Source organism: Stylophora pistillata, chromosome 6, assembly GCF_964205215.1.
Source record: "Stylophora pistillata chromosome 6, jaStyPist1.2, whole genome shotgun sequence".
NCBI lineage: Eukaryota > Metazoa > Cnidaria > Anthozoa > Scleractinia > Pocilloporidae > Stylophora > Stylophora pistillata.
In genome coordinates, this window is record NC_142524.1 from 18,480,663 (window position 1) to 18,502,746 (window position 22,084).

Genomic DNA, 22,084 nt, shown 5'->3' on the forward strand with positions numbered 1-22,084 from the left:
GAAACACTGCATAGGCGAGAGAAAGGCCTTATTGATGGTGTTGGCAAGAGAGATGTCATCTGAGGGCTCATACAGGTGTTGCAGGGACTTCGTGACGTAAGATCTCTCCGTGAAAGCCGGGTCTACAAGGTCTAGGTTTTGGAGGTTTTGGAGCTTGAATATTCAAATCAATTGCTGATCGTGCCTTTTACAAAAGATGTGACAATGAAATGAGGGTTTCAATAAAAAGATGGCTTTCACAGCTAACGGTTACATTTTTTAGCCATTTTATACGGCTAATGCTAAATTTTTACGTTACAATATTTTTTTAGGACTCACGGTTAAAATTTGTCAGTTTTTACGCCTAACGGCTAATGTTTGCCGTTTTACGGCTAACAGTTAACCCCATTAAAAACCACTAGGATCTAGCACCTGGGCAGGGCATTTGAACATGATTTTGGCTCAGGGGGCTGGAACCAACCTTCAAAAGTTAAAATTCCTGCGGGGAGGTGATGTTGAAGCTTTGAATTGATCCACGCATCATTTTTTCTTCTAGTGCAATACTTTCAGTATCCCTCCACTTAACGATGTCATCTGTTTGATAATCGCCGAGAAAAACCGTGCGACAATTAAATCTAATGATTTTCCGTTAAAAATAGTTACCATAGGGGTTTTCAACGGGGGAGGGGGTGGGGGTGAGTCCTCCCACAGTTGTATCTCTGCTTTTCAGTGAAACGCTCTTCTATATTATCTAATGAACAAGGTTTTTAAAAATGTTATTCTCGTGGCCGAAAAAACGCAAGAAGGGAACAATAAAGTGTGTTTTTGCGATTGAAAATATTTCGACCTTGCGTGACAAACGCTTGAATTCAAAGTAGTATCGAATTGCTTCCCGTCTTCAACATCTTCGGCAAAGAACACTTGTTCTGCTGTTATAGATGATTGAATTGTCCTCTTTCAAATCCAAAATGAAACACAAGTTTACCCTGGAACTTTCTTAAAACTTGAAGGTGTTCGAACACGCAGAGAGAGAGACTAAGCACCACGTATTTTTTTCCCGCGAACGGCAGAGAGGGTCTCGTGACCTGACATTTCCCGCGTTTGCCGATTACCGGCCGCCGTTTCTACTCGAGGAGGACATTTTTCCCGTTTGTAGGGAACGCAAAAATGTGAGTATTTGCAGCCCATTTTTACCGACTATTTTTACATTTTGATCGCTTGCTTTTATAGCTAAGCTTCGTTTATCAACTTACTTCTATTTGAACTGCTTGTAAAGCTAATAGAGTTCAAATTCAAGCGGAAAATACATTACTTCTTTGTATCCATTATTTCTAGTCGCAGTGAATGGCGACCGAGAAAATTTGTTCTGCCGTGTCGTCGCGAAGCTTAAACAGACGAACATCGCGGACGGAACGGCAAACGACAAACGGCTAGCCGACGTTCAGCGTTCGCCGTTTTCGCGGTGCTTAATCTAACTATTGTAAACAATTTCGCCACGAGAAATGGATGAGAATTTAAAGCGAGAGCAGAGATAAAAACCAATCTGTCGTGGTTGGCTACGCAAGGCTAGCTTACTGTATTGATTTCCTGATCGAAAAGGGTTCTAACTTCTAGAATGTGCTTGGAATTCCGCATTCAACTACGGGGCGCCTAATTAGATTAGGTCGTGACGTAAATGACGATGTTGCGATTTTCACAAAGTTCAGCCTGATTTTTCCACGCGGAAATGAAAAGCCCCAAATTAATTTTTATATCCTCGAAAACAACACTATTTCCACTTATCATGAGCTTAACCTGAACTGACTCTGAGTTATACCGCAAGGGGAAAATGATAATTGAAAATTTGCTACGAAATGCGATGTTTGGATTTAGAAATATTGGTGATTTTAAAAGCGTTCCCTGAGCTCAAAATTAAATGAAATGGTCCCGTTTAAGACTTAAGCCATACCTCAATCCTTCCTATACTAATTTGTAAAATCCATACGAGCTTGCTTTCTTTTGCGCTTTTCATGAGCAAAACTCATTTGCCTCTACTCAGGGTACTGATTTCCGCCGTTTTACGGCTACCGACGCTCATTTCAGTTTTCGTGAATTTTCAAGGATAAAGAAGCAAGCTTAGGAAAAAAACCTTTCCACATTTCTAAGTTCACTATAAGGTATCTCTGGGAAAAATATGAAGGTTCTTAATTTTTCGATCATATGCCAGTTTTTCGATTTTCACTTTGTCCATTCAAACATTCGCTCTTAAGTATTTTCGCACAGAATAGAGGCTTAAGTTTATATCTAAAATGTTATAGGTATCAGGTAAAGAGTTAAAGATGTGGTTTATACTATTTCACCCTGATATGATTTTTAACGAGTTTTATAAAATGACTGGGATACAACGTGCGCTCCGATTGGTCGATATTCTTGTAAACCGATAGAAAGTGCGGTCTATAGCTTGAATGGATGCACGTGGAAAGTTTGGTGAGCACGAGAGAAGCGTAACAGTTGCTCGAGGTGCAGCCGACACCAGCTCTAACCTCATGGAATCTGTTTTATACAATAAGGAAGAAAAAAGCTTGTGAATGGTGACGTCATCTATTGGTTTGTCCTCCAATAGATCGTGATTAAGAACAATAAATATGCGTGCGTACGTGATAAACTAATAGTTTCCATGTTGCCGTGCGTCTGATCAGGAATAGAGTACAGATGACGTCAAAATGTGGTAAGAACAAAGAAATAGCACACGAGCAGCCGAATGTGTCATTCGTGATATAATGATGTGATTAAAGGGTTACTAGTAAGAAAAACCTTGTGTTAACCACCTCAGGAAACGTAATGAAAAGGTTTGTTAAAATTCAAAGAAAAATTGCACTTGATTCGTGTTTTTTTTTTTTCTTTCAATCGTCGGTTCGCTTAACTGCAAAAGCCAGATTGAGGTGAATTATTAGCCCGCAGTAGAGGCGAAAAGCGAATTGACTACTCTGACTGGACATTTATTTACAAATAACTCATTTTAATAATTGCAACGATAATATTTTAAAGTCTTAGACGGCTTTGAAAATTAGCAAATCTTGCTTAAGGATAAGTTTCTTTTTTGGGGTAATAAGATGGAGCAAAATAATTGGAAAACTCATTGGGAAGAGGGCTCAATTAATTACTAAGCCTTGATTACAGTGCTATTTCTATGTTTCTGAGATTCTCTTCTGTAGACGATTTCTTCCCATTGATTTTAAAATTGGCGTAAAAATAACAGAATCTTAAAAAAATGCTTAAAAATCGTCCTTTGATACCTTATACACTGTACTTTTCCATTCTCCCGACACATTCTGCCAATTGGTTTTAAACACCATCTGACTATTTTCTCAATGGGGGCATAAGTGCAGCGCCTTTTATGTTGAATGGAAGAGGTCTAACATATTTTCCATTTTTCCTTTTCGCGAACGAGTCGAGAAAGAGTAGCAAGTACTGCCGGTATATGTCTTATGAAATGTCATGTAACAAAATGGTGGACTTCCATTCATTTACCCCAAAAGGAACGCAAACTTTGAACGAGAGTGCTGCTTGTGGACGGTCCTTTAGACGGGTCTGCTTCAGCACTCTCAGGTTGGCTCTTTTCCGATTGTTCTCTGTCATCTCGGCCAGAAAGGAGACTCTCGGGCGTTCGCACTCTGGGAACTGTTTCCAATTCTCGAGGCACAGATTTACCATCTGTAGTTACTTGATAGGACGCTGATTGGATGCTAGTTCGGCCTTCGATGGAATACTTTGGTCTTTCACGCTGTTTTTCGACTGATGTCTTTACACCTTTAACATGAGGTACTTTGGACAAACTTAAGCTACGTTTCTCACCAAGAGACGATTCTCTTCCTAGTGATTTCGCATAAAGTGGCTGGTAAGGGGTGCCTTGTTGCAATCCTCTGGAATAGTGCCTCATCCAGGGGTCGTCATTCTTGTCATCCACATCGGCAGGAACGGAAATTTCCTTTTTCCATGACGTAGTTTGGTATTTGGAAACAGGCTTTATGGCACCAACATCCACATGTAGAGAAATGGGTTCAATTTGCGACGAGTGTGCTGCGAGCCTAACCTCCTGAACACTGCTCTTTACGTCTGTAACGGAGGTATGATATTCATCTTTTGTTAGGTCTAACTGATCAACAGCATCTGATTCTAAATCCGTTTCGGTCATTACGGGTGCCAAGTTAACATAAGCAATACTGCTTTCCACCTTTGTTATTGATGTGGTATACCTTGTGGCAACACGAGCTTCTTCAACAGGTTTCGTATCAAAAGAAACGAGATCTGGTTTGGAGGCTGTGTCTACTTCTACAACACCACTCCCTTCTGTAGATATCGTGTTGTCCAAATCTTTTGGAGATTGGTGGTTGTCGATGTGGATTTGGTAGGTCACCACATTAAGGGATTGCTGAGTCTTTTCAGAAACGCTTCTGTCTTTAATTTCTATGGACTTGGTTTCGTAAAAAACCTGATCTCCCTCTTTGTTGCGTTCTTCCGTGTTTTCTGGTCGGGATTCCGAATTTGTGACATCATCGCTGACAATAGGCTGTTCAATCAGATAACCTTGCATCAAATCCCAAAGACGAGAGTTGGAACCTCGTCTCGAAATTTCTTTAGGGCTTTTTTCTTTTGGCGATTTGTCATGGTCTTCATCTTTTGTAGGAAAATCACTTTTTAGTCGGAGTTCATCCTCCGTATGTTTTAATGCGTTCAGCTGAGCTGAGATATCTGGTATTTCTCTTTCCTTTGTGTGCTGTGAAATCCGTTCTTCATCTATCAGGTGGTCATTCTGTTCATCGAACATAAACACTTTATTCTTTTCCGGATATTCAAGGTGGAAGTCATGGGTAGGTTCAGTAAATTGAACCTCCAAAGTGTTAGAGAAATTCAGAGGTTTCTCCTCCATGCCGTCATCTGCGTTTTCAATGATAGGTGACGTCCTCTTAAGAGAACGTGTTACTACAATAAGTGATTGTTCTCGGATTTCATCGTTTTCATCCCCCATTGGTGGGTCATCTCGAATTGTGACATGAGCTACATTCTCAAAGGTATGCGCTTGTATGTCCCATGCCGGAGACGCACGGCCTTTTTGGTCAGATAGCAAATCCTGTGTATTATTTTCCTCTGAGGGTTCCGATAGAACCAAGACATTTGGGATATCGTAGTCCAATGACCGTGATTTAAACACTGGGACAACCCCTTCTTCTTGCACGTGTGCACCATCGTCCTCTTCAACCTCAGAGACTCTACATGGATAGTCCAGAAAATTGGAAACCTCTACTGATGGTTCGCTAAATTGAACCTCTACAGAACTTACTTTTAATTCATCTTCGTGTTCATTGCCTTGATACGGTCTTTTTAAGGAGCGAGACACAATAACAAATGGATCCTCTTGTACACCTGAAGGATTTGCATCTTGCGCTTTGGACGCAAAATCATGGCTTATAACATTGTCCACAGCTTTATACTGATGGTGGGATAGGTCTAATGAAGAAGCAAGGTCATCTTCTCCCCGTTTTCTTCCTGGGATTGCTTGATCTTTTGCCTTTTGTAAATCATTCAACTCACTGACGTTGTATCTTGGGATCTCTTCATCCGATGAAGGGGAGGAACTTGTGGTAGGTCTCTGCTGTTTTAATGATAATTTGCCGTCCAGCCTCGACAAGTTGTATGTTACTTCGTCCTCGACATTAAAGACTATCGATCCTGACTTTTCTGGCCCCTCTATCCCACCATCCACTGAGGTAAATATTTCGCCATCCACTTTGTTGGTCTCTTTCTTCCTGTAATTTTCTTTTCCTTCATCAGACGATGACGATGATTTCTTTGATTTCCCACTTTTTGGTAAGTCGTGATGATAGAAGTCAAATGAGCCTTCATTGGAGGAAGAAGAAGATGACCTTGTTTTCGATTTTAAATTCAATTCGGGAATAAAATCTGTTGAAGGACGGTTTTGATCTTGGTCATCGTCATCTGATGAAGAAGAACTTTTTGACGATTTCCGTTCGCTACTTTCTTTGAGCGATGCTGAGCTGTTTGAGTTCTTTCGGAACACCTTTGGCAGTTTGGACTTCTTTTTTCGTTTTGACTTCTTTTCTTTATCATTCTCGGTATCAGAAGAGGATGAGGATGATGAAGATGAACTGCTTTTCTTCTTTAATGAAGATGGAGTATCTAAACCCTCATGGCCCGGGAGCTCAAGTTCAATTCTTTGCTCAATTTCACGATCTAGTGTTAATGTTCTCTCTGCAGAAGGCACTAGGACTGATGCTGAACAAACAGTTACGTTTTCTTCGACTTTAACCAGGCTCATTTCACGTGGCTTCCAATTATCTAAATCAAGGTTGGCATCTGGGATGTCTACATTGAAGTTTGGATCAGACTCTTTAGGTTGCTTTGGTGACAATAGCCTCAGTTCCATTTCCGGGCGTATCTCATCGTAGCGTTGGAGACTGCGGGGTTCGTCATACGATACCGAAGGGAAAGACTCTGGTGTACTGTTGAGTTCCATGTTATCGTACGTTTCTACGACCTCTATATTGCCTTCGACTACATTTGCATCACATTTTACACTACCAGAATCTTTGGGTGTTGAAGTGCTGATACCCCAATCAACGTCACCTTCAAAACTCTTGCCTTTAAGACCTTTCATGTCGACCAGTTGCAACGATGCTCCTTTCTTATTCGGTGATGGTAAAGTAAAATCTGAGTCAGGTGGCTCAACATCTAGTCCCTTCATGTCAGCTACTAATCGTTGACGTAGGTCTACAGCTGGGGTATTCACACTCATTCCGTCTACAGATGGCATGAAGATATCTGGTTTAGTTACGTGCATTTCTTTGCCTCCAGGTTTAGGTATGTCAAATCCAGTCAATTTTAAGTCAGCACTTGGTATGTCTACTCCTTCGAAGTCAATATCACCAGCTGTGGCGTCAAACGGGGGATTGGATATATCTGGCTTCTCGGCAGAGACTCTTGACGCATTTATGTTTACGTCGAAGCCATTAAAGTCAACATCTTTGTCCTCTCTGCCAATCAATGGTCCAGATAGTGAGAAGTCTGGTATTTCTTTATCTCGTATTCCTGCACCTCTACCCGGTGTTTCCGATCCAAAGTCTGGTTTATCAATATCTGAAGCATCAAGATCAAACTTTGTACTTTGCGCATCAGTGTCATCAACAATTCTCCCTAGTGAGGGTCCAGAAATCCTTGGCGTCTCATATGAAACTTTGGGTGCATTAAATCCTGAATCTACGATTTTTGGATCCTTAAATTCAGGCGAATTCAAGCCAATCTTTAATTTTGCAGCAGATGTATCTGTATCCAAACTGTTCTCTGAAATGTCTGGAGGTTCCAAGGAGATTTCATTATTCGGCCCTTGAATATCCACGTTTGGTGTAATTGTACTAAGTTTTAGCCCTGTAGTCTTTTTACGTCCATCAAAATCAGGCCCAGAGGTACTTATCCCCACTTTGCTAGGTTTTTCCACCTCCAGTGATCTATCAGGGCCTTTGAGGTTCAAGCCGATACTCCCCTTAGTCTTTCTATAGGGGTCGTCTTTCTCTCCGTCTCCGGCACACGACAAACAATTAACGCGTTTTTTCTTAGAAGAAGGTAAATTCGACTCTCTAGAAGGTACATTAACTTGTGCCTTAGGGCCTTGTAGTTTACCACGTGATACATCAACATCTGGAGCTGAAATGTCTGTTTCGAATTTTCCTTTTGGTTCATCAATGTCGGGGGAATTCGCCTCTACTTCAATGATTGGTGGTTTGGAAGCAACGTCTCCTGCTCCAGGAAGGCTGATACCTGTACTTCCTGGCGGAATAGATACGTCTGGGGTGTTTAAACTCGAATCCTTTCCATGAAGTGAAATTTCCGGCGTTCCTGTGGAGAATCCGGAAAGGGCGGTAACCTGTGCTCTAGGGCCTCTTAGTTTAGCAGTTGATATCTCCGCATCTGGGGCTGAAATGTCTGTATCGAATGTTCCTTCTGCCCCATCGACAACTGGGGAATTGCCCTCTATCTTAACTTTTGGTCGCTTTGAAGAAATATCCCCTGCTCCAGAAAGGCTGATATCAGTGCTTCCTGATGGAATAGTTGCATCTGGATCTTTTGCATCGTAGGAAATTTCAGGCACTTCTGTTGAATTTCCTTCGTATGTTCCTCGAACATCAAAGTCTGGTCCAGTTGATTTGAAACTCAAGTCTCTCGTTTTGTCACGTCCTTGTAAATCAGGTGCAGAGGCAGTTATGTCCACTTTACGAGGTTTTGCAATCTCCAATGATCCATCAGGGCCGCTAAGGTTAGAACCGACACTTTCCCTAGTCTTTCTGTATGGGTCGTCTTTATCCCCATCTCCCGCGCACGACAAACAATTGACGCCCTTTCTCTTTGTGGAAGGTAAATTCAACTCTCCAGAGGGTGCATCAACTTGGGCTCTAGGGCCTTTTAGTTTGCCATGTGATACATCAGCATCTGGGGCTGAAAGGTGTGTATCTATTCTTCCTTCTGGCTCATCAATATCTGGGGAATTGGCTTCTATTTCAGCTTTTGGTCGTTTTGAAGAAATGTCTCCTGCTCCAGAAAGGCCGATATTAGTGCTTCCTGATGGAATCGATATATGGGGGGTATTTGTACTTGGATCTTTTGCGTGGAGGGAAATTTCTGGCGGTCCTGTTGAGACTCCTTTCTTTGGCTCTTCGATATCGAAGTCTGTTCCAGTTGTTGTGAGGTCTAGGCCATTGGTTTCTCCACGTTCATGAAAATCAGGCGCAGAAGCAGTTAGGACTATTTTGCTGGGTTCCACCATCTCTTGTGATCCACCACGGCTACCCAGGTCGATACCAACATTTTCCTTAGTCTTTTTGTATGGGTCGCCTTTATCCCCATCTCCTGCACACGACAAACAATTCACTCCCTTTCTGTTTTTAGAAGGCAAATTCAGCTGTCCGGAGGGTGCGTTCGCTTGTGCTCTAGGGTCTCTTGGTTTACCATGTGATATGCCAGCATCTGGGGCTGAAAGGTCTGTATCGAATCCTCCTTTTGGTCCATCGATGTCTAGAGAATTGCCTGCTATCTCAACTCTAGGTCGTTTAGAAGAAATGTCGCCCGTTCCAGAAAGGCCGATATCAGAGGTTCCTGATGGAATAGATACATTGGGGGTACTTATAGTTGGATCTTTTGCGTGAAGGGAAATTTCAGGCGGTCTAATTGAGACTCCTTTGGTTGGTCCCTCGATATCATAGTCTGGTCCGGTTGTTTCCATCCTCATGTCTGTCGCTTCCTGACGTCCTTGAAAATCAGGTGCGGAGGCACTTATGTCCGTTTTCCTAGGTGTTCCCATTTCCAGTGATCCATCAGGGCCGCTCTGGCGGAGGCCAACGCTTCCCTTAGTTTTTCTATATGGGTCGTCTTTATCCCCATCTCCCGCACATGACAAACAATTAACACCCTTTCTCTTTGTGGAAGGGACATTCAATTGTCTGGAGGGTGCGGTAACTTCAGCTGTAGGGCCCTTCAGTTTACCCTGCGATATATCAACACCTGGGGCTGAAATTTCTGTATTGGATCTTGCTTTGGGTCCATCGATGTCTGGGGAATTTGCCTCTATTTCAACTTCAGGTCGTTTAGAAGAAATGTCTCTTGCTCCAGAAAGGTTGATATTGGTGCTTCCTGATGGTGAAAATATATCTGGGTTATTTGTACTTGGATCTTTTGTGTGGAGGGAGACTTCTGGCGGTCCTGTTGAGATTCCCCTGTTTGGTCCTTCGATATCAAAGTCTGGTTTAGTTATTTTGAAGCTCATGTCATCTGTTTGTGCATGTCCTTGAAAACCAGCCCCGGGAGCTCTTATGTCCACTTTGCCACGGTTTTCCATCTCCATAGATCCATCGGGGGCGCTGAAGTCATAGCCAACATTTCCTTGAGTCTTTCTGTAGGGGTCGTCTTTGTCGCCATCTCCTGTACACGACAAACAATTAACGCCCTTTCTTTTCGTAGAAGGTAAATTCAACTGTCCAGAAGGTGTGTTAGCTGCAGCTCTAGGGCCTTTTATTTTACCGTGTGATGTATCTGCATCTGGGGCTGAAATGTCTGTATCGAATCTTCCTTTTGGCCCTTCAATGTCTGGCGAATTGGCTTCTATTCCAATTTTTGGTCGTTTTGGAGATATGTCTCCTGCTCCAGAAAGGTCGATATTAGTGCTTCCTGATGGAAAAGACATATCCGGGGTATTTATACTTGGATCTTTTGCGTGGAGGGAGATTTCCGGCGGTCCTGTGGACACTTCTTTGCTTGCTCCTTCAATATTAAAGTCTGGTCCAGTTGTTTTGAGGACGAAGTCTTTCGTCTTTTCACGTCCTTGAAAATCAGGCACGGAGGCACTCATATCCGCTAATCTAGGTTTTTCCCTCCTAAGTGATCCATCAGGGCCGCTCTGGTCAAAGCCAACATTTCTCTTAGTCTTTTTGTATGGGTCATCTTTATCTCCATCTCCTGCACATGACAAACAATTAACGCCCTTTCTCTTTGTGGAAGGCACATTCAATTGTCCGGAGGGTGCGTTAACTTCAGCTGTAGGGCCCCTCATTTTACCCCGGGATACATCAACACCTGGGACCGAAATTTCTGTATTGAATCTTCCTTTGGGTCCATCGATGTCTGGGGAATTGGCTTCTATATCTACCTCAGGTCGTTTAGTAGAAATGTCCCCTGTTCCAGAAAGGCCGATATTGGTGCTTCCTGATGGAAAGGATATATCTGGGTTATTTATACTTGGATCTTTTGCATGGAGGGAAATTTCTGGCGGTCCTGTTGAGATTCCCCAGTTTGGTCCCTCGATATCAGAATCTGGTTTAGTTATTTCGAGGCTCATGCCATTTTTTTCTGCAGGTCCTTGAATGTCAGCCCCGGGAGCTTTCATGTCCACTCTTCTAGGTGTTTCCATTTCTAGTGATCCATCAGGGCCACTCGGGTGGAGGCTAATACTTCCCTTAGTGTTTCTATATGGGTCGTCTTTATCCCCATCTCCCGCACATGACAAACAATTAACGCCCCTTTTCTTTGTAGAAGGGACATTGAACTGTCCGGAGGGTGCGTTAACTGCAGCTGTAGGGTCCCTCAGTTTATCCTGTGATACATCAACACCTGGGGCTAAAATTTCTGTATTGAATCTTCCTTTGGGTCCATCGATGTCTGGGGAATTTTCCTCTATTTCAACTTCAGGTCGTTTAGAAGAAATGTCTCTTGCTCCAGAAAGGCTGATATTGGTGCTTCCTGATGGAAAAGATGCATCTGGGTTATTTATACTTGGATCTTTTGTGTGGAGGGAAATTTCTGGTGGTCCTGTTGAGATTCCCCTGTTTGGTCCTTCGATATCAAAGTCTGGTTTAGTTATTTCAAGGCTCGTGTCATTTGTTTGTGCACGGCCTTGAAAACCAGCCCCGGGAGCTTTTATGTCCACTTTGCTACGATTTTCCATCTCCATTGATCCATCGGGGCCGCTGAAGTCATAGCCAACATTTCCTTGAGTCTTTCTGTAGGGGTCGTCTTTGTCGCCATCTCCTGCACATGACAGACAAGTACCGCGCTTTTTCTTTATAGAAGGAAAATTCAACTGTCCGGAGGGTGCGTTAACTTGTGCTCCAGGCCCTCTTAGCTTGCCATGTGGTATATCTGCATCTGGGGCTGAAATGTCTCTATCGAATCTTCCTTTCGGACCATCGATGTCTGGGGAATTGGCTTCTATTCCAACTTTTGGTCGTTTTGAAGAAATGTCTCCTGCTCCAGAATGGCTGATATCGATATCTCCTGATGGAAAAGATACATCGGGGGTACCTACGCTTGGATCGTTTGCATGAAGTGAAATTTCTGGCATTTCCGTTGAAACTCCTTTGTTTGGGCCCAGCACATCAAAGTTCGGTTCGGTTGAATTGAAGCTCAAGTCTTTCGTTTCCTCACGTCTTTGAAAATCTGGTGAAGAGGCACTTATGTCCAATTTCCCAGGTTTCTCTATCTCTAGTGATCCATCAGGGTAGCGGAGGTTATAGTCGACACGTTCTTGAGTTTTTCTGTAAGGGTCGTCTTTATCTGCATCTCCTGCACACGACAAACAGTTACCGCGCTTTTTCTTTGAAGAAGGCAAATTTAACTTTCCAGAAGGTGCATCAATTTGTGCTCTAGGGCCTCTTAAATCACCATGTGATATATCTGCATCTGGGACTGAAATGTCTGTGTCGAGTTTTCCTTTTGGTCCATCAATGTCTGGGGAATTGGCTTCCATTTCAACTTTTGGTCGTTTTGAAAAAATGTCTCCTGCTCCAGAAATGCCGATATCAGAGGTTCCTGATGGAATAGATACATCGGGGGTATTTATAGTTGGATCTTTTACGTGGAGGGAAATTTCTGGCGGTCCTGTTGAGATTCCTTTGTTTGGTCCTTCGATAGCAGCTATGTCCATACTCCTGGGTTTCACCATCTCTGTTGATCCATCGGGGCAACTCAGGTTGATACCAACATTTCCCCTAGTCGTTTTATATGGGTCGCTTTTATCCCCGTCTCCTGCACACGAGAAACAATTACCCCGCTTCTTCTTTGAGGAAGGCAACTCACCGGCGGGAGAAACGTCAACGTTTGTCTTTGAACCCTTGAACTTCCCAGCTGAAGCATCAACATTTGGCCCGGATAGTTGTGCTTTTAGTCTACCTTGCGATGAACGATCAGCACTCGGTCTGTCCCAATCCAATCTATCACTTGTATTTTCTTTGGTGTAGGGCTCCCCTCTATCTCCTTTGGATAGACAGGAGAAACATTTAGCACGCTTAGTCTTAGGTGATGGCAATTTCAGATTTGAAGATGAACCTTGAAGACTGTGTGGTTTCATATTTGGCCCAGCAATACGCACTTGTGGGCCATCACCATCGAATTCTGATATATTTAATGAGGTCTCCGTCTCTCTTAGATCTGCACTCCCTTGCAATCCTTCGACATCAAGAGATGGAATCCCAGCCTCTAGTCCTGGTTCCACGTCAACTGTACAGGATTCATCAATCGTCTTAGATAGATCCAGTGATCTCTCGGGTAAATTCAGTGAGCCTTACGGTGAGAGGAGATGAAATGACATTATAGTGTGTTCTTCTTCGATTTTATCATATCAAATCAGTTCGATATCTTATAAACATCATAATCTCGCCAGGAAAATTATCGATTATCAAATACAAATACTATGCACACTTCTAGCATAGAGTCAATGTGAAAATGACAATACGCACAATTTAGTTTTCGCAGCCTGTTTCTAGTAAATTCTTATTGTAGAATAACTTAGATATTACCACGCTAATCAGATTACCTACCATTTCGTTCTTGCAAAGGGTTTTTCAACAGTGTCAGTTTTATCCTTGGATTGTCATCATTGCGAAGAAGGCGCATTGCTTTGTCATGAGCCAGACCCTCAATCGGAGTTCCATTAATACCAACGATCTTATCACCTTGGAGACAAAAAACAGATTAGAAGCGTGTGCTTTTCTGGAGCAATATACATGACTATTGGTCAGGTTTCATTAAGTACTACCTATTCTGTGTGTCAAACCTTTATGACATAGCTTGATTTAGACCATTTTATTAGAGCAAGCGATTAAGAAAAAACAACTACTTCAAGGAAGCGATCTACTTTCATGTGCTAGGTATTAAAAATCGCTATTAAAATTCTCCTACAACGCTTGTGCTGTAATTTACTAATATGAGCATGTTATTTTCTCTGAAAATATCTTTTTGCGACGAATCGTTTTGTTAACCTTGAATAAGAATTCGCCATTTAGTGTGTTGCCCTGGTTACCGCGTAAAATGTCTAAGCAGACGAGGTCACCTCAATTATTGTTATGTTCATCCTTATGTAACATGCGTGGGTATCGTGCAGTGTTCTTACCTTTATCCACGAGACCTGTTCTCGCAGCAACACCACCAGGTGTTACTTCTCTTACGAATAAAGCAGGAGGCGGCAAAGTCTTATCCCTCGCAATCAACAGTCCAAAGCCACCACTCTCAGGTCGGTCAAGATCAACGTCGATGGTTTCCTGTCAAGAAGGACGGATAAGCAAGAGATATAAAAAGTAAAGCTTTTTGCAATGAAGAATAGAACTGATGTGTGTTTATCAGGAAAGGAAGTCATCAATATTGATAATGCTCACAGCAACAATAATGACAATGACAGCGGTAATGAGAACTATATTGATATGGATAAATATTGTTAATAGTGGTTAACACATATATTATTCAGCCATTACATAGGAGCAAAAGCATTTGGCTTTTGCAAAGGTAAGAGATCCTTCTTGGATAAAGTAGGTCGTTTTCATGCTCAAAATATACTAGACTTTAAATATTTATTCAATGGCAAAAAAAACGATCTGATCAATTTTATTCCTATACTTTCATTCAGTTTTTTGGTAACTGAAAATTGTCATACATCAGGGCCCAAATGTTCGAAAGGCGGAAAGAGCTAATCTAGGATGAGAGAATAAAACTACCAAGTTTTACCTTCTCTCAAAACTTGTATGATACTGACGTGTGGTTTTATTTAAGTGTAAGGCAAAACTGAAATCAAAACAATTCAAGAGAGAAAACTCTCTCCAAAGTGATTTATTACTCTAGCCCCGAGTTGATTTAATCGTCTTGTGGACAAGCTGGCTCTCTATTACAATGTAGCTATGGCACTTCTTCAACGTAACAGATGAATTGAATCTTGGGGTGTACAGTCAAAAATACATCGAAACTAGATATTCATATAATTCATAAGTTAAAACATCGCTAACCATATTCTTTGGTCCGTACACGTCAAAAGTTGGTGTGGATGAGCCCTCAAAGACGAAATCGGTGTCTGCACCAGGAACATCCCCACCCGGAAAACCTATTCCTGACGGTTTGTTGTGATGGAATTCTACGTCCGGGAGCTCTGCATCTCTCGAAGACATTTTGGGGCTGCCTTCATTGGACACATTCATACCAAGATCGATATCCATGTCAAGATTTATGTCCCCCTTAGTAGTAGGAATCTCTTTCTGTGGACCTTCACCCATATCAATCTTTACCTCCCTTTCCTTGGACGAAGGAAGTTCGAATCTACTATCTCCATCCATGTCAATTTTGACTTCGCCATCTTCTTTAGATGGCATGTCAATGAGCACTTCTCGCTGCCCGCCAAATGCTGGATTAACAACTCCCTTGGTGTTGTAGGCTGTTCAAAACAAACAAACAAATAAAATCACAATTGTGGCTTATTTAGCCGTTAACCAATTTTTAAAGTATCGTTACCAAATGTAGACATACGAAGATGGTAAGCTTTAAACCGATATCAAATAGGAAGGAACATCACAATCTAGGAAGAAGCTACGTCACGCAAAAATTGAGACATCAGAAACAAATGGAAAGAGGATTAAACATCATAAAAGTTCCTAATGCATTTATTCATTTATTCACACAGGATGCATAACTTTCTTTGTAAAACACTTATACCATGCTTAAACGAAACAAATGAGTGTTAGTTGTTTAAATAATATATCTAATAACGTAGGGCACAAACCAGTAATTAAAGTTCTTCTCATTAAATGGTCATGCGCCTAATTCACTTTATACGAATAATGCGGTTGATCTTCACAGAGAAGATTCAGTTTCACTACAAATCCGTACGACCTGGATACGAACTCGTAACTTGCAAAAAAAAAAAAATTAAGAAAATTAAAAGACTCCTGAAGCTCATTGGGGGGAGCCAATTTCGACAGAAACAAAGCATTGAATAATGGAAAACGTTTCCATTGAAACAAATGGCAGATGAAAAATGCCTTCAGTGTTCTTATTAAGTCGTAGTATTGTTCTGACTATGTTATGGCGCAGGCTGTTGTTTATGATTTTTAGCGATGGGTATTCTGTGATCTTGTGTGGTTAAATTTCGAAGGATGAGGTTGTGTCTGGAACATTTAGGAGGTATTGATGATTCCTTTTTTTACCTTTTCTTCTGGATGACTTTGCGAATTAGGTTCCTCAAGTTCAACTTTTGTAAGCTCTACAGTAAGAAGGTTTCATCTCTGAAATATCCAGATCAACCTTTATCTACCATATAATGTATTTTACTCTGACGTAATGCACTAAGAATGACCGACAGGCGGGGTGTGAAACGTCGATGTCTCTGTAAACTTCTGTCACCTTCTTTCGAACTCTAGGCAACCAACATGACGCAAATATCACCTGCTTGACGATGTAATGACTATTCTTTTCCCAAAAAATTCTGTTATTTTCTCCTTACATTTCTAAAGTCGAAAGCCGCAAGCAACTTTTTTTAATCTTTTACAACTCGCATTTTTTGATACAGCGTCCTTAGAACGTTTCCTAGATACGTGTCGCGACCAACCAGTGTGATAACAAGCTATAGAAAGAGGGCTTTCCAGATTCTTCACACTTTCAATGCTTGAGTGATCTTGAAAAAATACTGCTATCCGTAGAAAGAAGCTAGAAGAAATTGGGCACCATCTCATGTCAACGTGGGTGAGAGTTTGTTGTTGAAATAAAGAAAAACATTTTAACACAAGGACATTCTAGTTAGTAACGTATCAAAGGTTAAAAAATTAGACGAACTGGGTTAAAGCACAGCTCTACTCAAGACATGCTTCAGTGCTGCACATCAAAAATATTCTTCGCTGTCATACTCCCATCGAGCATCTGAAATACTCAGTCACTCGTTATTTGCAACATTGTCAACTTCTTACGAAGGGAACTTCACTCGGTGGAAAAAAACGCAAGTGTGAACGCGGTTGATGAGGTGATTAAAAAAAATTATCATTTTATCGCTTGAAAAGTGCTGTAGTCTATCACTTCAGTGAACTCACGAATTTAGAAGCTATCCAATACAATCAATGCATATACTTATGTCAAAAACATGACAAATATGATAATAATAATAATAATAATAATATCAGTAATGATAATAGTAAAAACGATAAAATAGCTTTGATAAAATCTCTTCGAAATTACACGAGTTTTTCAAGCTGCTTAAGCTCAAGCTTAAACTTGAGAGGCACTCATAAACTAGAAAGAGAAAACTTACAAGACAAGTTCAGACGCGTTTAATAAGTAATTTTAAGAATGCAGTAGATATATATATATATATATATATAAATAGGCCGAGATGGTGCGGAGAGGATCGTACCCATTTCTCCATTTTTCTTACCAGCAGATGGCGCTTCTTCTTTGTAGTGATGTGAAAAAGTGACCGGAGTTCCATGGCCATTTAAACCAACCTGACCACCTTTGGCTTTTGTACCGAGAGAAATTTCTGGTTCACTGGCGCTTTCCACTGAAGACTTTGACGAGAGTTTTCCTGCAATAAGGGGACGCAAATGTGAGTAGCGCCCTTTGAAGTATATATTCAATAAAAGGAAATGAAACAAGTTCACAGCTAGGCATCTTACCTGATCTTTTTTGGCGACAATACCAAACCAGCGCTGCAATACCAGCGATAAGAAGAATCACAGCGATTGTACCGAACACTGAAGCGACTATAGCGCTCGAACATTCTGACACGGCCGTAACGTGGCTAATTTGGCAGCAGATGATCAAGCACACTAGTAGAGTGCTTTTAAGAGCCATGCTGTTTTGTTTTGAAAGATTACTAGCAAACCTGCGTCATGAATGTTCGAATCACTGTCACAAGTTAGTCCACAATCGGAACGTTCCGGCCAAAATAATCTTGAAGTCCCTCGAGATGCAAACTATTTATGTGTAGAAAGGCCGATTCAAATGAGTTGATTGTAGATGTCAATTAAAGAGCCGTACGGACAGTTCATTGGTTGATGGGTGTTAATGCTTCGCTGACTTTTTCCTACAATAAAATTGATTGTCGAATGTTTGGAATATTTCTCGATGTTGCACGCTTACGAATCTAATAGTAAATAGTTAGTGTTCTTAAAATCCGAGGTAAACAACCACCAATGGCGCAAAAATTCATTGTGAAAAAGAGAAAAGTGAAAAACTTCAACCTGAATATCTGGAAAAAAATATGCACGTTGATCGTAGGTTGTAGACGTGTTAAGCATTAGAGTTATTTAAAAACCACCTGCAGTGAATCACTGCACTAAAAGCATTCGGAAACCTCACTCGCTTCGCAAAGAAAACACCAAAATGCTTTTTATTAGTTGCATGAAAGTCTATAACTAAGGAAACCTTTGTATTTGTTTTGGCAAGATTTACATTCTCTAACAGGGAAGTAATTTTTAAGACAGTTGATGTATCCAAACAATAACAAATTTGTAAACAATCACACTGTTGCGTAAAAGTGTAAAATTTTACTGTAATGGACGTGGGGAACTGCTTTTAAACACCTCTCGAAAAGCATTCATTCTACCATAGATGTACAAAATTCGCCATTGGATTGTTCAATATCAATATGTGGTGTACTGTTGAACAGGTCAATACAGAAATCATTTCCACAGCGAAAATTAAAAATGGAAAACATCCAATGACTTTGTCCTGCTCAGCAAAGCGAAATCCCACAAGATACAGTATAACATAGTACCTTGAAAAGGCCTGGAAAACCCTCGAAATTTTGACTTGATTTTATTGTTTTAAAGGCGAATAAGTAACGGCTATTAAGGCGCCCATCGTAGAAAGTAAAGAGTAAGAGAAAAACACGATCCTTGCATTTATCATACTCCACGAACTTCATGATCACTCCCTTTAATTTATCAGTACGTTATTTTTCTGTTATGTTCGCAGATTCCGTTTACCATAAGCTGCAAGATGTTTCCAGACGAACATAAATCTGAATTATTCATCAAAAGTTGGCATTCCTAAGATTTTTGTATTTTGACATAAAATATAACATAAGAAAATGACTTTTTTTTGAAGCCACATATGTCCACATTGTTATCAGCTACCATAATGATGAAGTTCAAACTGTCTCGAGCTCGTTCCTCCCTGTTCAACGTTGCGTCTGATGCTACATTCATTTTTGAAGGTCCGGCCATGGTGATATCGTGAGCGAAACCTTTCTTAAACGTTTTGACGAGCAACAAAGCAAATATATTGTCGCCAGTCTATTTAAAGAACAACTCTTTAAAAAAATATTAGTAATGTGTTAGGTACCTCAAGGGCACGAAGATGCTCCTTTAATAGGTAAATCGTTGTTTTTGTGTAAGACTAAGACTTGTAGGAGATGTGAAAGCTTTTTGTTTATCGCGCATTTCAGAGCACTCTGACAACGCATTGCCCAATGGGTTTTGGTTTTAAATCACGTTGACTGTTTATCCTGCCCCTCAGTAAATTACTCCTTGATTGTCAGTCACTACACATTAAATTCGTATCGAAAAGCTGTTATACGATTAATTTTATTATCTTTTCTACCGTGTACTTTAGAAACCTTAGTTTAAGGGATAAGCTGGGTGAGATAAGAAAACATAGCTGGAAGGTGCTAATTATAAAGATCCTGAGGGTAAGCATTTGAAGTATGGCAAAATGACCGCAAACACTTACTCAACTTAAAGATTATTGTTGTCGTCGACAAGTCAACAAAGGCATTACAGCATATACAATTCTGAAATGGTAAAATTAATTACTGCGGTTAAAAAATTAAGAATTATTTTTGCTCTACGGCCCCTAATTACATGATCTTTCGCTTGTTCAAAATAAAAATTCGCGTGCTCATTGGGAAAAGTCTACTGCGAAGAAACGTTACAGCGCTTGACAAGTCCATGCACCACGATCAACCTACTCCTAGGATTTTCGAAACGGACTTGATACTTTAGAGATTAAACGATGCTAACACAAAGATGCGAAAGATACGATGCAAACGGTCAAATATCACCGATATCACTATACAAAGCGCGCATAATTCAATCAACAACAAAGTTCATAAATTTTGGAGAAGATATGTCATGCCCAACATTCTCCGCTCAGTTCTTTTTAAATGAGAAAGCTTTGTCACCTGTCAGTCTAAAACTTTGAAGACATCTAATGCAGAACGGTCGGCCAAAAAAAACGAGGCCTGAATCATAAAAGTTGAAAATAAATAACAAACAATACGATCTGCATTGATGAATTATAAAACCGGAAATAATTCACTCAAGTGAACTTTGGTATTATCCTTATGATATGGATTTCACGTATTGAGCTATAGAGTAAAGTTCATTGACGAGATAAGTGTAAAACTCTAGAGATGAAAAATCACGATGCAGTCAATCTTGAAGCACAACAGAGGGGCCCCTGGGAACAAGGTTGTTTCAGGCGGACAACTGTAGAAGTGTCATGATTTATTGCAGCCAATGTGATTGGCTGGTTTTCTATGGCAGTGGTTAGCCTTACAGATGTGAACGGGTTTGCTTTTGTCCTGTGTTCGAGAACTAAATATTTTCTTTCTAGGATCCTCTTACCTACCTTCCTGTTTTGTCTTAAGCTTGTTACAAGTGTTGGGATAGTTCTTATTTTCTCACAGCCAACTGAAAGAGAAAAAAAACTGAAAAGTGCTCTATGATAAACTGTTTCAAACTGTTACGTATCATCAGTGCCCATGAAAATGATTTAACCGTACTGCAACGAAGAGAAGAACTAGTTTGATAGCTACTCTCCTTCGTTTCAAATAATGATAGTGAGCACAAGGTAAAAGAAGATAAATTCAAACCAGCTTGAAAAATTTTAAACCAAGAAAGAAATTGAACCAAAATTCATGAAAGTGGTATACTTCAAGAGCAAAATTTGGAGACTGTTCAACAATCTATGAATGTTTGCAGGTTATTTTTCTCGGCGAAACAAAATGTTATTTAAGTGAGATCTTCACCTTGAGATTTTCACCTTAACTTGTATTTTTATTCCTGTTATGTCCCCATTTCTTTACCCATCTATGATATGATGTTCTGCTACCTATTAGCTGTTGTATCTCAGTTTTTTTCTCTTCTAATTGAAAGGATAACAATATTAACAAACCTTCGGAAAATAAGGAGTTAAACAATGATTCTTATTAAAAAATCAATGTTTTTAAAAGATATTTCAACATTCTCGTAGTTATCTTCAGTTGGAAATGATTATTGTACAATTTATATTTCACAAATATGTCGCGGATTGTGACCTAGGAGTACAGATTCGTAAGATGTTTTCAAAAAAATACGGCGGAAGCAATGAAAGCAATACTGTTGTTATGAAGCAACCCAGAAAAAAACGAAACAAAATAAGACAGCTAAAAGTAGTAATGACGCAAAAAATAAGTTAAAAAATATATCATAAAAATGACACTGGCCTTCCTAAAGCACACCTCTAGATGAATGTGTTGATCTGGCTGTCAAATACATTTATTAGTGAATTATTGGTCTTAGGATAAGTCCCTCAGACCTAGAAGCCTTTCTCTAGTTCGCCACAGCCAAGGATAGAAGATGCCGTGCGGTGGGGATCACGCAAATACGAGGCTGATCTAACACTAAATTTAGGTTTTCTGCCCGCTCTCCCAAACTTCTCAGACAGAGACCACTGTCGACTCGCCAAATTTATCCCCAATGTTATCACGGTGCGACAAAGGATGCAGTGCGCAATAATTTATTCTTGCTCATAGGTGCTTCCGTATTATTTCATCAAAATATTTTATGAATCTCTATGGTGTAAACTTCATAATTCCACAACGTATTTTTAAAGTGAGAATTCAAATTGTACAACGACCATTAAAAATTGAAAAATGTTGTTTCTTTTATAAGGATTATATCAATATTCTGTTCCACTAAATCACACGACCCGCACGTCCCCGCACGCCCTTTTATTGAAAACTCTTAAAATATTTTTTATGAGGACTCTACGCGAAGGCGTGAAAACAGGAAGAATGTACTCATTGACTGAGTGGGAGGGCCGGAGGGGAAAATGTGCGGTTTGCGTTCCTAAGAATCGAGCGCAATGAGATGCATGCCTACTGACCACGCGACCAAATATTTTCACATCAGGCTCGACTAGCCCCTTTACAATTTTCGGCGTAATTTTTGAGAACCGCATAATTTTTGCACTTTTTTTTATAAAAGTAGCACTGCCAGCACATTTTAAGTTTTTAAGAGAACATAACCAGAGGCATGACCTGCTTCGTCTCAAG

General features: G+C 40.5%; 1 protein-coding gene and 1 long non-coding RNA gene across 3 annotated transcripts; one reads left to right on the top strand and one right to left on the bottom strand.

Annotated features, from left to right (window-relative positions):
• Nucleotides 1-2,956: 2,956 nt before the first annotated feature.
• On the bottom strand, nucleotides 2,957-17,718 carry LOC111338277 (uncharacterized). The gene is made up of 6 exons (XM_022944725.2): nucleotides 17,439-17,718; nucleotides 17,198-17,347; nucleotides 14,790-15,211; nucleotides 13,907-14,054; nucleotides 13,335-13,469; nucleotides 2,957-13,077 (listed from the first exon to the last, which is right to left on the bottom strand). Exons 1-6 carry the CDS (start codon nucleotides 17,614-17,616, stop codon nucleotides 3,482-3,484), a joined length of 10,629 nt encoding a protein of 3,542 aa, XP_022800460.2. The 5' UTR covers nucleotides 17,617-17,718; the 3' UTR covers nucleotides 2,957-3,481.
• On the top strand, nucleotides 16,662-19,341 carry LOC148728621 (uncharacterized). Of its 2 annotated transcripts, none has more exons than XR_015989079.1 (3): nucleotides 16,662-16,789; nucleotides 17,201-17,368; nucleotides 18,742-19,341. It is a non-coding gene; the product is annotated as an uncharacterized LOC148728621 (long non-coding RNA). The 2 variants fall into 2 exon arrangements; XR_015989080.1 differs by having other exon boundaries at nucleotides 16,672-16,789; nucleotides 17,204-17,368.
• Nucleotides 19,342-22,084: the final 2,743 nt, after the last annotated feature.